The 15,971-nt window shown below is 44.3% G+C and overlaps 1 protein-coding gene across 2 annotated transcripts in view; it reads right to left on the minus strand.

The window, feature by feature from the left end:
* Positions 1 to 920: 920 nt before the first annotated feature.
* Positions 921 to 15,971, minus strand: part of LOC145434133 (puratrophin-1-like) — a 55,379-nt gene continuing 40,328 nt past the window's right edge. Inside the window, exons 10-21 of one of the 2 annotated variants that reach the window (XM_080311442.1) lie at positions 11,508 to 11,693; positions 9,600 to 9,869; positions 8,203 to 8,624; positions 7,398 to 7,473; positions 5,485 to 5,661; positions 5,108 to 5,254; positions 4,843 to 5,037; positions 4,441 to 4,575; positions 4,006 to 4,180; positions 2,555 to 2,848; positions 2,382 to 2,491; positions 921 to 1,838 (exon numbers count right to left, since the gene is read on the minus strand). In XM_080311442.1, coding sequence (XP_080167568.1) covers positions 1,833 to 1,838; positions 2,382 to 2,491; positions 2,555 to 2,848; positions 4,006 to 4,180; positions 4,441 to 4,575; positions 4,843 to 5,037; positions 5,108 to 5,254; positions 5,485 to 5,661; positions 7,398 to 7,473; positions 8,203 to 8,624; positions 9,600 to 9,869; positions 11,508 to 11,693 — 2,193 coding nt within the window. In that variant the 3' untranslated portion in view covers positions 921 to 1,832. The remainder of the gene's footprint in view (positions 1,839 to 2,381; positions 2,492 to 2,554; positions 2,849 to 4,005; positions 4,181 to 4,440; positions 4,576 to 4,842; positions 5,038 to 5,107; positions 5,255 to 5,484; positions 5,662 to 7,397; positions 7,474 to 8,202; positions 8,625 to 9,599; positions 9,870 to 11,507; positions 11,694 to 15,971) is intronic. The other variant, XM_080311443.1, reaches the window with a different exon arrangement.

Here is a 15,971-nt window from a genome sequence, read left to right on the forward strand (position 1 = left end):
CACTGATCTATGAGTATTGCAATGGTACTCGTCGCAGGTACATAGCAATACACTGGCCACCATACTACTTGATGATGGGCGTTTATTATCGGGTGCGTGATAGTCGCAAAAGGAAATTAATTCGAGGAAACTTCGTCACTTGACTTTGATATCTCAACGACATAAGTCACACTAGAGCGGGCGGAGCAACAATCGAAATAGAACCTGCAGATATTGATTTCTGGCAACCCTGTCGCATTCTTTCACGTGTCACGCTGTAATAATATGTGATATCAACGAAACTTGGCTCATCTTATCATTACCAAATTAGTAGCTGATGCTTGGTTGTGATTTTATCAATATTGCTACCTTAGAATGGCAGGCCGGCCATGTGTTCACTTCTCCTCGTGTAGGACACGCATGCAATATAAGCGGCATTTTATTCCCTAGAGACCGACGCCATAACTTCACGCGTATAACAGACGACTTTGTGATAGACCAGTGTTTCCCAATCATATTTCCCATATCAAGCTCGACATAAATTTTCGCCTCCCTCCCCCTCCATTTTTACGGATCCAAGAATGAGCACATAGAAACGAGAAAATTCTTTACCTAACTCTGATCGCTGGTGAATTGACTTAAAAACGGGCCATTTTCCGAGACGGTGCTCGAAAAACTTATTTCCGCGACTACTTTGCATTGGGTTTGAGCTTTTTCAAGTCAGATGCAGAACAAGCCGTATTCACAAGCATTTTTTGGCCATGTCACTGGACGTTTTAACATTTTCATCCCCCCCCCCCCAAGTCGCCTCCTTGTTTCTCAAAATCGCCCCTATGACAGACGATCATTCGGCTTCCACCAGACGGATCGCTACTGAGTACTGATACATTGTAACCACACTAGAGTTACCAGGTCCAAGGCAACAACAAAACACCGTCATTGTTTTCGATATTTGTATTGAAAATAGATCAAGTGCAATAGAAAAAATTGGCGCCGCCCGCCCAGAAAAACACAGCGACAGGATAAATAAAAGGAATACGTAAAACGCAAACTGAAAAAATGTTGTTCATCGCAACAATATGATTACGCCGCTGCGAACGCGAGTGGCAATGAAGAGAATACGTGTGGGAATAAGATAAGAAGTGATACAAAAACAAACGTGCGAAAAAATTGCGATTCGGCTCCCGGCCACCGAGCATAAACCGGTAGAAATTCGTGTCATTGCCGATCGCAATGTAGCGACTTGAGTGCTTGTTTCTTCATATATCTCAACCAAAAACCGCCTTCCGAATTCAGGCATCACACAGTGCTCTCCTCACAGACCAATCCGTCTAGTTCACAAGAAAACATTGTTCGAAGCTCCAAGAACTCAGAAAGCACGCGCGTGGAGTGTGGGTGCGATTGTGTGCGACAGAAAATGAGCATAACGCGGGAGCGGTAACATCAAACCGAGTGCGTTGGGAGATACCCATCACATAAAAAATCACACATCACCAAATCGTCGTGCAGCCTATTTTCGAGGGATGACGTGTGTGCTCGCGCGTTATACCTTACTGTAGTCTAAATCTAAAAACGGGTAAAAACGGACAAGGGCGAGACAAGACACCACGATAGAGGTAGTCGAGTGTTTCGAAGCAAGATTCCGCAGCAGTTAACGTTTTCACTTCCGACGCTATATTATTTCAAGTCCGGTTGATTCGTGCGTCGCAACGATTGCGCGAGCGTCCCAGCCGTTCACGCTTGTCGACAGGAGTCCAAGTTGGTATTGCAGTGTGAGTTGAGTTTGAATGTTAGTCGCGTCTTGGGTATTCGCCGTTGCGCTTCGCTATATGTCACGATTTCGCAGTCTCGGGTCATACCTGGTATAATGGAACGCGTTTGTCAATCGATTTGCACGATAAGTAAACACAAAGTAAAGTCTGAGGTTGTCAAAGTGGTGATCGCTGCTACTCAAGTACAACTAGTAATAAAATTTCCAAGTAAGAGAAAAGTAACTATTCCAGGCCTAGTTTGTAAGTAGAATAGTGAAGTAGAAGTGTAACGCCATTAATTTCTTCTCAACCATAAGTAGAAGTAGCCTATTTTCAAGAAGGGCCAAAACTACTTCAATTTGAAGTACAAAATGAAATGTACTCGAGTACGTACTCGATTTACTGGTAGAGTGGCATGCTTTTAGCAATCAATCTACGGATTCTATTACCGAAATTGCCAAGTGCATCTTGGCGATTTCCAATATGTGGAAAAGTCGGTGTTCTAAACTAAAAACTGTCAAGAAAAAGTAGAACTAATTCAAAACCATAACCACTCTGGTAAGCGGTGCAAGTAAGGAAAACCTATAGTCGAACATCACGAAAAAGTATCAGTACTCCGCTACTGACCACCCAAGTAGAAAACAAACTCACCGTCGTGACGTACTGTTGAGACAAAGCTTCCGGTTGATTTTCACAGTTTTCCAAAACGTCCGGCTCGCTGTTCGACATGCAAACCGAAGACCCCTGGCCGCTGCCTGATTCTAAAAGACAAAAGCGCATCGTTTTTATCTAGCGGCCGATTTTCACCGCATTATATCACTTACCGTATTCCTCGCCTTCGAGGATGGCACGAAAATCGAACATGGATGATGGCTGCGGGTTGAGCTGCAGCGATCCGTTCGATGACGTAGACGAGGTGGACACGGTCGAGTGCGGACGCTTCGAACCGTGCTCGTAGGTGACGGCTATCGACGCCCGGCACCTCGAAGTGAGCACGCGGCCTGCCATCAGCCGCTCTGTGGCTACCGACCTCTCTGTTATGGGGCTCTCGCTGGAGTGGATGTCGAGATGGGGCTTGCTGCCGACGCCCATGTTAGCCATTTCGTTGCGGCGGTTGGCTGGAATAGGGATTTTTACGATTGCAAATAGAGGTCGGTACTATGATTTACGCAGACGTGGGACTTCTGATACTTTAGTACGGATACCATGCATATGTATGTACTTGACTATCGTACTTGAGTATCGTAGGTCCCGGCAGAATTTTCTGTACATTCACATCGCTCACACACGGGAAGTTTCAATGCATCAATTCGACATACATTTTGAACACACTTACCCTCTAGACACCATTGCTGGTTGGTAACAAAGTGCTGGTACAAAGTAGGGATGGTGTGAACGTGAGGTTCACATTCGCGTTCTGTGTGTGAACCTCGGCAATTTAGAGGTTCACGTTCACAAAAGAACCTTGGTAGGTTCTGCACTGTGAACCTTTTTCATTTTTTACTTGCTTTATTACAAAAGTTTGCTCGAAATATTCAGCTTTCCGTTTGTAAATATTTAGTGACTCACTGCTGTGAGCTTGTCCCACAATCACACAACATCAAGAGCGAAATAGGTAATAAGCGAATGATGCTTATTCAACCAATCAATGAAATTGATATTGTTGTCTGATGTAAATATATAGCAGGTGTACGGTGTCAATCTTGATTCCATATGTTTATTGTATCATAAAAATCAAATCAATGCGATTGGGGTGTTGGCTACTGCTGTATAACTTGTTCAAGGGGTAATATCGGTAGCCAGTACAGAAATTCGTTTTACACTCTGCTCAATATCAACGTAGCAATACTCAGACGTCGAATACATTGTCCGGTGTGGCCGAGACCGTTAAGGTGTAAGCTTTTATTCCCTTGCAAGTCCTCGTCGAAATTGTAGGCAAAACGACGGGAGATATTGATATTATGGGATTATTATATCATTTGATTGTCCCAGTTGATACATATGGCGACACTTAAAACGTCAATATGTACTTCAGCATTGTGGCATTATGTGACCCGAGTCGTCGTTAGGTATCGTGTACATTAATATAGGTCATCACTTCACAGAAATGTAAGGTTGGAATTAGCAATATGACGTCACGTGACGTCATGAGGTTCACGTTCGCGTTCACACAGAACCTTTTAAAAAGGTTCGCGTTCACACGAACCTGAACCTTTCAGAGGTTCACACCATCCCTAGTACAAAGCACAGTAGGCCACGTCCAAAAGACACCCACCTTTGTTTTTCATGGCCTGGTTCCACAAGATGCTGCGAATGTCGTCTACCCACGCCTGCTTCTTATGCGCGCCGTTCAAGTGCAGTATGATGCTGTCCTGCATCGGACGTCGGAACCAGATCTCGAATTTCAAACCGGAGTCTCCGATGTTCTCTGTCAACCCCACTTCGACGGTCTGAACGGATGGCGCGCGTTAATGGAGAGACCGGCGTTGTATCGTAACTATATAGGTTCACAGTGGACAATTTTGTCACCAACTACCACCACATGCGAGTGTCCGAACATATATTTTGCCCATCACGTGGACAAATTTCGTAATTCTACTGCCTTTCTCATCGGGGCCAATGGAATTGAACACCGCCACTTCCAACAGTGCCTAATTAGTGCGCTACATTCCAGCTTTGCAGTTGCGCATTGCTACCAAGGGCAACTTACCTTATAACTGGACTTGTAGTGGTAAACATCGTGGCCGCCGTGGACTTTCTGCGGCTTACAAAATAGGATGAGGTCGCTGAACAGGAAAACGTGACGGATGAACTTTCGCCGGCCTTGGAAAACCATAAATTCGTCCTGTGAAGGCAAATAAGTCATATGAAAACACCGGTTTACAAACACTACGGTACCAAAAATAGGTTCGCCGCTATCAAGTAATATCTTCCGTGCAATTACACAAATATCAGTGAACTCAATCGGGTTAATTGTACAGAGCGCAGGTGACCCGTACCAAGTGTCAGTATGCATTGTTCCCAAATCGTGTTCAGTCATCCGCAAAGCGAACACAGGTTTTCTACGAGTCCGGATCGCGAATAATAACGAATGAATATTCAAGCCACCAACCTGCCGTAAAAGTTCGCCTTGTTCTTTAAGATTGACGTCACAGTTAACAATGGAGTCCATAGAAAGTAAATCGTTGCCGTGTCGAAGCTGGAACTTAACCAGAGCCTCGGCCTCCCGCAATTGGGCACGATACTGCACTTCCGAATGCTTGGCGATGTTGTGTAAAAGCAGCGCGTATTTGCCCATCCTTTGCACCTGCGACGGAGACAACGGTTCTAGTTCGAATTCCACGAGCTCGAGTTTGTTCGTAATCGACTGGACTTACCGGCTTGAGGAGATATGAGGACAGGTCCATTTTGTCTCTTAACGACAGTTGTTTCGATCGGAAAAACTTTGACCCGTGCTCCGTCATCAGTTCGTCGGAACGCGGCTTGTTTTTGCTGTACAATGCGTACATACCGAAACTATCGCTCTGTAGACGAAAAGTAGACATTAGACAGGCATTTAACGAGGAAATTATTCAGTTTTAGTTTAAAATGGGACTCTGCAACTCCAAACAGCAACGAAAGCAAGTCAATAATGTCTAAAATACTATAGAGTATAGATTCACTACACCGAAATCATACGAAGTGTCTATAACGATATCGCGACCAAGTTGTTACTACGATTTATCTCCCGATTCGCTTTTCCGCGACCACTTACGTGTTGTTTGAAGACTTCCGCCACCTTGCCAGGTTGGTCGTGGCATTCGCGGAGCGCCTCCAGGAATCGGCCGGCGTGGAAGTCGCAAAGGTTCTCGATGTTGCCGAACACGACGCCGCGTTTCCCGCGCAGCGCCTGAGGTACGTCTTCGATCTGGTTCATCAGAGGGTAGTAATGCTGCGCGGAAGAGAATCGAGGTGTTTAGAAATGGAAATGTGGAATACGAGATTGTGAACAAGTATATCTTTGCGTCCCGACAACGTTTCTAGCGGATTAGGTCATGAAGTTGCAGTAATTTAGAATGCTCTCTAACACGTAATCAACAGGAATCCCCCTCGTGCGGCATGCTCACTGGTTTATGGCGATTTTCGTGATATATAGGATAACTCTTGTATGTTTAATGGTTTTAGCGACATCGTCAATATCAAGATCACAACCAGAAGTGGAAAATGCAGTCATCGCTGGTAAACCAGTAGTATACTGCGCCATAAATTTCTGCCCGAGTGCAAGTACAAATAGCTATGCACAAGTCAGTAAAACAGTTGGTATAATAGGCTTAGTTTTGCAAAGAGACTGAAAACAGTCAAGTAGAAGTGGATTGGAATCACAAGCATTTGAGTAAGCAGCAGTGCAAGTAGCCTACTTGAGTACTCCGAATAAGTGGAGGTATATCGTTATTGACCACCTATGATTACGACAATAATAACAGTCAATATTATACGACCGCCGACACAATTTAACCAACAAACAAGTCACATACGCCCCGCGGGGTCAAAGTTCCAGTGCCTCGCGGATTACGTTCCCACTCGCAGCCCCGGCAGGTTACCGAGAAGTTTACAAAGCAGGAAGCACTTCCCGAAAATCCCCCAGCCATCTCCTAATCCGACGCCAATTCGCTAGTAATCCCAACAAGCAAAGACATGACGATAAAAGGAAATTCGCCCGCCGCGGAATACAAGTGAAATCAAATCCGAGCCAATAAACGAGCTAGACTTTCCCGGCCTAGCGTCGTAAATCTACCGACGTAAAAGCGCCGTAAATCGCGAACTTTCCCTGAACCGGCAATGTTTGAGCGCGGCCCGCAACGCAAACGCTAGTATGCCAGCCCAGCGTCGGCCGGCCTCGAGAGAGTTGATATACAATGCGCGCAATTGGTCGCGGAACAATCGATAGCAAACAGCCTATCCTGCAATGACGTCATAGGGTTACATGAGTAGATGACTGAACCGGGTCTCGCGTGTTTACATTGGATTTCCTCGCGGGGCGCAGGGTCGAATTTATCTTCGTCACAATTAGTTACTACTTTGCTGATGACAAAGCTATTTCGGACATGGCAGAAGCATTAATGCATAGATAGAGCAATTTATGATCTCGAAACGCCCACACTGCAAATACATGGGTGGATAATACGTGTATTTACCATATTCCCACTATAGCATTGGGTGTAAATCTGGCCGTCGCCGCTGACTGATACTGAATCGGGCTTTTATGCCCATTTATGCCCATTGACCAATCCGTATTAAGATATATCATATAACTCAGGAGTGTAATGGCTTCTGTCGCGTACTGTCTCTTTGCGCTTTTTGAGGCAGACACAATAACAGAAGCCAGTCCACCACTGGGATATATCTTCTCAAGAATTGCTGTATTCGTCTCGTTTTCACTAATTGGACTGCGTATGAAAGCATAATATTTCACCAGAAAGTGGTGATGGTCGGTTTTACACCCTAGGCTATGTTAGAAATCTGGTATATACAATTATTATCCACCCATGCATTAACAGAGTGTACTCCAGATATCCAACAGTCGCCAGCAGAGACGCTCATTAATACGACTAATGCGATTACTCCGCGACGCATCCCGAAAGGCTGTTTAGTTTAATCGCGCGCGAAATGAACATCAACTTCACTGACCTCGATGATGTAATTGAGCGACTTGACGTATTCCTCTTCCGTGGTGATGAGCTCCTCGATAGCGAGACTCCATTTCCTAAACGGTGGGAACAAACAGATTAGATCTCGCAAGGGAACAACAACTTCCAGATAGCGGTCCAAATAAGAGCGTGAGGAAAGTACACAAGCTCCCAGTTACCACAGCAGCGTGATAAGCCTAATTAAAACCCGTCAAAGATACAGTCAAGCCCATAATAATGCAACTTATGTCAACGCCAGCACATATGGAAGATTGTGCCCGTGCGTTCATGTTTCATTCGGACACATTACACCGCATACTGGATTGTAAGGTGGAATAGAACGTTCAAGTCGGTTTCAAGCATGGGTTTCAGCAACGAAGGACGTCTACTTTGTTTGAATACTCAAGATTTAGACTATCCTTCCGTTTCTACTTGAAAGTTTCAGTTTTTTGGCGAAACTGGCTCTATCATATATACTGCAAATGGCTACTTTTACTTGTACTTGACGAAAAAACCGTGACGTTGTTTCTAATGCTACCTGCGTGCCAACGAATTAGTCATTATCGCTATTCAAGGACAGGATTACAAGTAACGTAGTAAATTTCTACTCAACTGCAAGTATAAGTAGCTATTTGCAAACGTATGTACTTAAGGAAGTAGTGCGAGTAGACAAAACCTACTTGAATACTTCGAAAAGTAAAATTACTTCGTCAACGACCACCTCTGATTAAAACACAGTACCTATTGTAATTGTGACATCAACGCGAAACCATATTCCGTAACCTCATAATCGCACTTCCACTTACGTTCTCCCTTTCGTGTCCGGCTGCTCCGCGCGCATGGGCGCCCCGATCTTGAGCTTCGAATGCTGCGCCGACATGCTCTGCGACTTGCGCAGCATCTTTTTCGGCCTGTGCTTCCCCGCCGCGCCGGGCGCGACCCCGTTCTCGTTCACGTCTTGCAGGGTCAGCGGGGAAACCCCGTTTTTGGCACCGCCGGCTACCGCGGCCGCGCGGTTAAGCCTGTGCGAAACGTCCGAGCTTTGACGCAGAATCGCGCGAGATTTCGGTTTGGCGGTGCCCCTGTCGCGGGCGGAGTCTTCCGTTGAACTGTTCGTGGTGGCGGGGCTTGGTCCTCGTCGGCTTTCGGCGATTCCGGAGTCTTTTTCCGAGTCCGGGCTTTGGGCGCCTTCTTTCTTACGTCGCTCGTGGACTTGCCTGTCCCGGGCCTGTATGAAAACAAATAATCTTCTCAGATGCGGTCTGTAATGAAGTACTTCTACAATCTCTTTAACACAATAACCATTTGCATACTTGCAATAGTAACTCATGTGGATGACTTTTTACACTACTTCTGCTTTTAGTGAACAAGTTTATAGGCAAGACTGCTTACTTAATGCACTTCGGATTTTCTGAAGAAGAATTAGAAGTAGTTTTGTGTATGTTTGCGAAACTTTTATGAGTGAAATTGTCATAGGAACTGGCGAATCAGTCTCGGTATCGCAGTGACTGAATATTTTGTCGAAAATTGAACCTATTCCTGGTTTCTTCAGTCATTTCATGTAGTGTGCACAGTGGCATCTTGCCACCGGCGATAAACTGCCAGCAGTACCAGACGACTCCACAAGATCTGTTTTCTGAAATTACTTATATAGAGTACTTATCATGTCTTCATTTTGTACTTCCACTTATAGTATAGTCTTTTGTGGTGACTTGGAAAAAGCTAAGTCTACTTGTATATAGTAGAAATTGATAGCAGCAATTCTACTTCTACTTGAGTACAAACGATGACTAATATGACGGCGTAACTTTGGGTTCGGGGTTGATTGTTTCGTCACCGACAGACATACAAAGATTTCGAGTCAAGTCATCAAAGCACCAACTAAGTCGGTGCCGCGATTTGCCCAAAACAAACTGATAACGTGTACGGATGATTCCACAGCAAATATCGCTCTGTTTGCGAGGTAGTGCGCTAGTTTGTACATCGTCGTTCGATCACTTTTGAAAATTCGTAATTCAAGCAGGAGATGTCACAGAGCAAATGTTACGCGATATTCCATAAGATTCGCCCGGAGCCTTAACCGATAACGTGATTGACGAGAACGCCCCCACACATACACAGCGATTGCTGCGAATACCCCGAATTTGACCACACCGCGAGCGACTGTGATCGTAAGTCTCGTTATCGTATCTTCCAGCCTCACCTTCACAATAAGCCTCCTCCTCTGCACGAACAGGTCCCGCGTCTCCGTGCATTTCTGCTGTGCAATCTCGCACTGTCGCTGGCACTTGACGTTCTGAAAGCGGACGGCGACTCGCTGCATGCGTGCGAACTCTTCGGTCGGTATCATGGGGTGCGACGACATGTACTCGTCGTACTTCACGATCAGATCTTCCATCTCCTCGACGCTCATCGATTCCTTCATGCTCAGCGAGGCGACGAACTTCATGCCGGAGAGAGCCCACGAGTACGCCTGAAATCGCGGATTATTAGACGAAGATTCAAGGATGCTACATCAATGTGTAGTTGGTGTAAAATCCAATGCTAATACGGGCCGAAAACTATCAACGACATGGACAATGGACATATGTGATGTAGCGTAAAACCAGCAGCGGGGGCGAAGTTTTGCATCTGGTGTACGTCCGATACGATGTGAAGATACAAGATGACATCATAATTTGTGGATGTAACGGCCCCTTTCGTCCGCCTATTGCAAGAGGCGATCAGTAATGAAGTAATTCTGCTTTTTCGCAGTACTGCGGTAGGTTTTGCCTACTTTCACCACTTACTCAAAAGATGACTCGGTACTTTTACTTACTAGTTTTCGGTTTTTTTTCCAGGATAACCAGCCGTAGGTGTGCTCTATTTTACCTATTTGGAAATGGCCACTTGTACTTAGTAGAAATTTACGATGTCACGTTAATTTCTACTCGAGTAGGCCTACCAACGATGACTGCTTTGACCAAATCAGCCCATTACTGCGCTACTGGATACTTTGAAAGTATCAGAATTTACTTCAAAGCAAATGAAGCTAGCGATCATGTTTACGGTAACGCATGTAGTGGCTTAAAATGGCGTAACACTAATCGATGATTGGTGTCGGAGGCGCATTAGCGGGTGTAACACAACAAGTTCAATATCATAATCATAAGACACACGTATCGCGATTCTGCAGCAACGTGGGAAAAGGTGCATGAGTTGGGGATCAAAGTAATCCAGATTATGAAATTTATACCATCTGATGCTGATCTTGCGATACACAAGACCTATGACGTCAATGCCGAAGCGACGAGGTGCCGAAGGTGGAATTGGATATGGCATACGCGCAATAACAAATCAAGGATTCGATACGCAGGCGCATGATCACAGGCGTTGAGCAAATGAGCAATTGAGCATTCTTGTTACAGCATATATCGGGCAAATGGACTATCGGTTGCACAACATTTATTTGGCGGGTCAAATGATGAAGAGTGCTCGCAAGTTATTGGGTAACTTCCGTATATTTACATCGCCCACGCATAGGAAGATTAAGTACGTAAATCCCGTATGTTTTGCATGTATCCTAACCCGGTTCGCAAAATGGGGACAGCGGACCATGTCGGGCCCATACAGCAGTTCGAGAGGACGACCGTGAATGAGAATTTATGTAGCAATTGCGATTAAATAATGAAGCTTTCTCGCTTTATGAGTATTAAGTTAGCGAATGTGTTAAACATTATATATGTACTACCGTGCTAATTATTATACAGAACATTATTGAAAAGCTTTCGTACATCAGGCTTTAAGTCTGATTTTTGTATTTTTCCTACAGTACCCTTTAATTTTCTCGCGGAATATTTTCAAATAACTTCAAAAGGTCATCAGAAAAGTTTGGAACAGCTGTAGATCCATTGATCGCTATGAGTTGAGGATGGCGAAATGGACCGAGCGTGAAATATTAGCTGGACGCCGCAACGAGTCGATTGCTATCGGTGAGATCCATATCAGAAACACCTAGCTCTGCGGCAGTGAGCAACTGAGCATTGAGCACTTTCAGCAGTCTTTAAATTCCCGATAAGGCGCCAAAGTGTGGGAACGCGGATACCGCGTCACTACGCGAGTAGAACTGTACCTGATCAACGAATAGGAAAAGTTGCGAAGCGGTTTCCACTTCCTCTTTCTTCATTTCCATATCTTGGACGACTTCGGAAATTTTCTTGGCGGCGTTTCTCGCCTGCGAATTGACCTGACCCAGAAATCCGGACGAGCTCAATTGATTCGCTTCGGACAGTAAACAGTCGCACTGGGCATATTGTTTCTGGAAAGAGAACGCAATCCGTTATACTCGCGTATAAAAGGATTCCAAACTACGGACAAGCGGAACACACAGTGGATCTCGGTTTACGAAAATCTGCCGAATTGCCGACACACAGTAATACCAAAGTCCAGAATGTAAAAACGAATCAGATCACATTAGTGCGTTGACGCATGAGCCGCAATTCACGATTAGATCATGGCGTGCTCGTGCTGACGTAAGCACATCGACGCACTGCAATTGACGATAGCGTCTTGCATGATCTATTCTGGCGTAAAATCGACTTGATGAGTTGTTGCAATCTGCAGCATTCTCGAAATACGCATCCGAAGCTATTTCACGCAGGCAAGGACTCTCTCTCTCTCTTGCTAATACCCAGAGATGGATAAAGTATAGTCCTCGTTGGGAATCGAGTACAAGTAGCAATTTCAGAGTTTGTCAAATAGTAGTAGAAATCTAAATCTAAAACCATACCACTTGAATAAGTAGTACATGTAGGGCTGGGCACTATGATTCGAGTACTCGAGTCTGAATCGAGTATTAATTTTAATGATTCGAGTCGAGTAGTAAAAGACGATTTTTTCGAGTACTGAAGTTATATGCTCCTCTCAACAGAAAGTTAATTTACTAACGAGAATTGTAGTTTTGATACTCTTTTCCACTGAGGAAGTCTTGAAACATTGATTGGCCATGTTGCAGCATACGAGACATAGTACAAAGCTATGAACGTTACTGGAAATAACAAATTTCCGAAGTTATCATCATCCCACAACATTGTCAAGAAGTGCAATGAAATCGGTATGGTCGAAAAAATACCAAAGTATCTTTAATGTAACGGATAACGGACATTATGTTCTTTGCGGTGCTATAAAAAGTGCATATTTGAACTTTGACATAGTACATTCTGTTGTGACGTCATAAGGACTGATACTCGAATACACGACTCGACTCGAAGCGTAATACCTGATTCAGAATCGAATCACTTAGATACTCGATTTTGCCCAGCCCGAAGTACATGTAGACAAAACCTACATGAGAACTCCGAAGAAGTAGAAGTACTTCGTCACTGAGATACTGACGAAATCTGCTAATACCGAGAGCGTCCAACAAACAGCCCCAGCGGGTATCTTATTCGCTCGCTAGTGGTATTGAAGCGATAAGTATCCACCACTACCAGGGTAAAAGTCACGCATGGCCGCACGCGATTATCTTGAGCTGTGAACTTGGATCATTTCCTATCAAAGGAATTTTAATGGTCACAAGGCACAACAAACCCTAGACACGGAATATCGTCCACATTCCCTCGCTATGGGAACATACGTTACTCGCAATATACAGTTAACATACATGATTACGGTGTTACAGTTACAAGCCGACATCAGTTAGATAGACGAGTTATTCTCTCATTGCTTGGGCACTGTGCAATTGCACACGCAACGGTAACATGATAGGAAATCAAGTCTTATTTCTGGGGGCTTCGCAGGTGGCATTAGCAAACACATAGATCGCCTATTTGAAGCGATGAAGCCTGTACAAATGAACTGTGCTATGACATGACGAACAAAATTGGTGTCGGAAACTCTAATTTTGTGTTTACCATGCTATTCAAGACCAAATATTTCCAGCACATCAACAAACGTACAGGTATACATTTGGCATAGTTCACATCCGCAAAAATCAAATTGCGGTCAGGTTATGCGCGGGTTGCATCTGCTCGGGCCTCATTGTGAACACCGTTTGATCAAGAAATTCAATCGTGTAATTCAATTGATCAGGAGTTTTGTAAGCAAACAAACGGAAATAACTGATCTTCAAAGACACGCCGACAGCCTGGCGACGAAGCAATCTAGCATAAACAATTCAATCTTTGAATAGTATACTACATGTCTCCACGTTAGAATATCGCGCCTAATAAGCAGGTCGACAGAGCGTGAATGCAGACTTCTAGCGGCAGAAGTACGTAATTAAATCATCTCATTAATTCGCGGAAATTCAAATCTTTCATATGCGAAAATACGACCAGCTGCACTATCATTTTATTGCTATTACGGGTTTACGTACTATACTCCAACATACCGAGATATTTGCAATCCGATTAGTTTAAACGACATCCAATGAAACCTGGTACACATAATAACGCACGAGAGCCAGGGAGTTATTAATCACCATAATATATCTAAGAAATTACACCAACCCTACGCACTCGTACGCGCCTATATATAAACATAGCTCCTAATAAGAAAAGCGCGATCATGAAATAGGAATCCGTGTATTAAATACTCGGTTATTCAACGGAAGACCTTTGATTTGATTTAACTCCTGACTGGTCAAACGAAAGTTGACCGAGATGAGGGAACACGATACATTCACGAAATTCCACAAATTTAATCGCTGGGGCGTACAGCACCCGTAGTGTTTAGTATACGGTAGGGGCATCGTTGGTAACAAAATTCACTTTCGTGAATCGACTTCATAAGGCGGGGTTAAAGTCAGCGGTATTTACGTTACGTTACACGGGTTGGATCATAGAGAACACGGGACTTCTACTAACCACGACTTCATAAGGCGGGGTTAAAGTCAGCGGTATTTACGTTACGTTACACGGGTTGGATCATAGAGAACACGGGACTTCTACTAGCCAGAGTAAATGAATACCACCGGTGTCGAGTTTAACAAAACCATTGTTCTGATAAATTATCGTATCGTCCATTTACAATACGGTTGATGGTGCTATTTCGTACACTTTCAGCAGTAAGGTTTCAAGATATTGCCATGCGATCGGGCCATTAATGATTTCGGTCGCCCCTAGGCTGTGTATCCAGCCATGCTTGACGATAATTACAATACCTTTAACGCGTACTGGTTCCGAGATCAAAGCAGCCGCGGTTATACAAGACCCTGTCGATTGGTATCTACGTAACTATGCTTTTACCTTGCAATCAGTAGATACCGAGATTGTAGCTACTGATGTGATGTTTTCAATAAAACACGTCCACTTCTCCATGTGAAAGCAATTTGCTCTAGGCCTTCACATCTAGCTCTAACAATCTTCGCCTAGCAACGCATATTCGCTAACCGGCAACACCAAACTATCAAGTACTCCAAAATGTTGATCTAATTATGTACAAACGCGCGATCAGGTGAAAGTGGGTAGATTATTAAAGTACTCCAACACCACTGTCAAGAAGTACAGTATAACGAAGTAATGACTGACTCAAGCTGCAGTACAACCCTCGTGTCTTGGTCGCTGCTATAGATAACATTAGATTCGTGAGGCACTACACTTGTAAAGTGGATATCTTGACATTATTTACCTTCTGTAAACGAAGTACACATCTCTATGAAGCGCATCTCGTACGATCTCGCTAAATACAATAACGCAGTCGGAGTGCGCATCTTCTCGACTGAGACACTTTACGACTAAGCTAAATTCGAACGATTCCGTCATTTTTTCGTACGCTTCGCTCTCTATCGCGCGGTCCGCTCTAAAATCGCGATATTATATCACTCGCGTAAAACAACGACTCCGAGTGTTATATCTGCTTTTAACAATTTACAAACATTACAACGGGACTCGATAAGCAGCATCACCGACTGGCGAAGACGCGCTAGTTAGTCATCTACCGTTTTACGGCATATGACGCCATTGAGATTGCGGAATACTTTTGCCGGGGGCGTACTGCTAGCGATCCACTTGTGGAATTCATAGCTACGGATCCTAATCCGGATTTTTCTCGCGAAAAACCGCAAGCCGACGACGCGTAAAGTGGTAATGTCATGTCCGATTTGGAACATTACTTCGATGACTCGAAGGCGCAGCGGGGTGATAACATTCACATGCGTAAGTTAAGATTGCGAAAGCTCGTATACAGGTGGAGATGACTGCTGTTGGGGCGGTAAAACAAGAATGGGAAGATTGTTTTTCGTCATTTAAATGGCGTCAACATAATCACGAGACGGGGACACAGTGTTCGAACCCTGGACGACATAGAAATGCTCAAAGCACCGGGTAAACTTGAGATGTTACAAACTGAATCAGAGACACTCAATATATGTTATAATACAAGGTGGCGATGTACGTTTGGAGGCTCGGGCTGGTTACGTGTAAATTCACAGGGTGAGGGCACTTGCTAATCAGAATGTTGATGATAAAAGTCGGTGATATTCACTCATTTACTTTGGTTTTATAGCCACTGAATAACGTAATGCTACCCCAAAGTCACCAACGACAATAGTGTCAGCTTTCACAAAAACACTCTACAGAGATCACGCATCTTAGCT

The sequence above is a fragment of the Botryllus schlosseri genome, chromosome 2 (assembly GCF_051294905.1).
Source record: "Botryllus schlosseri isolate E-star chromosome 2, Bs_hap1, whole genome shotgun sequence".
Classification (NCBI taxonomy): domain Eukaryota; kingdom Metazoa; phylum Chordata; class Ascidiacea; order Stolidobranchia; family Styelidae; genus Botryllus; species Botryllus schlosseri.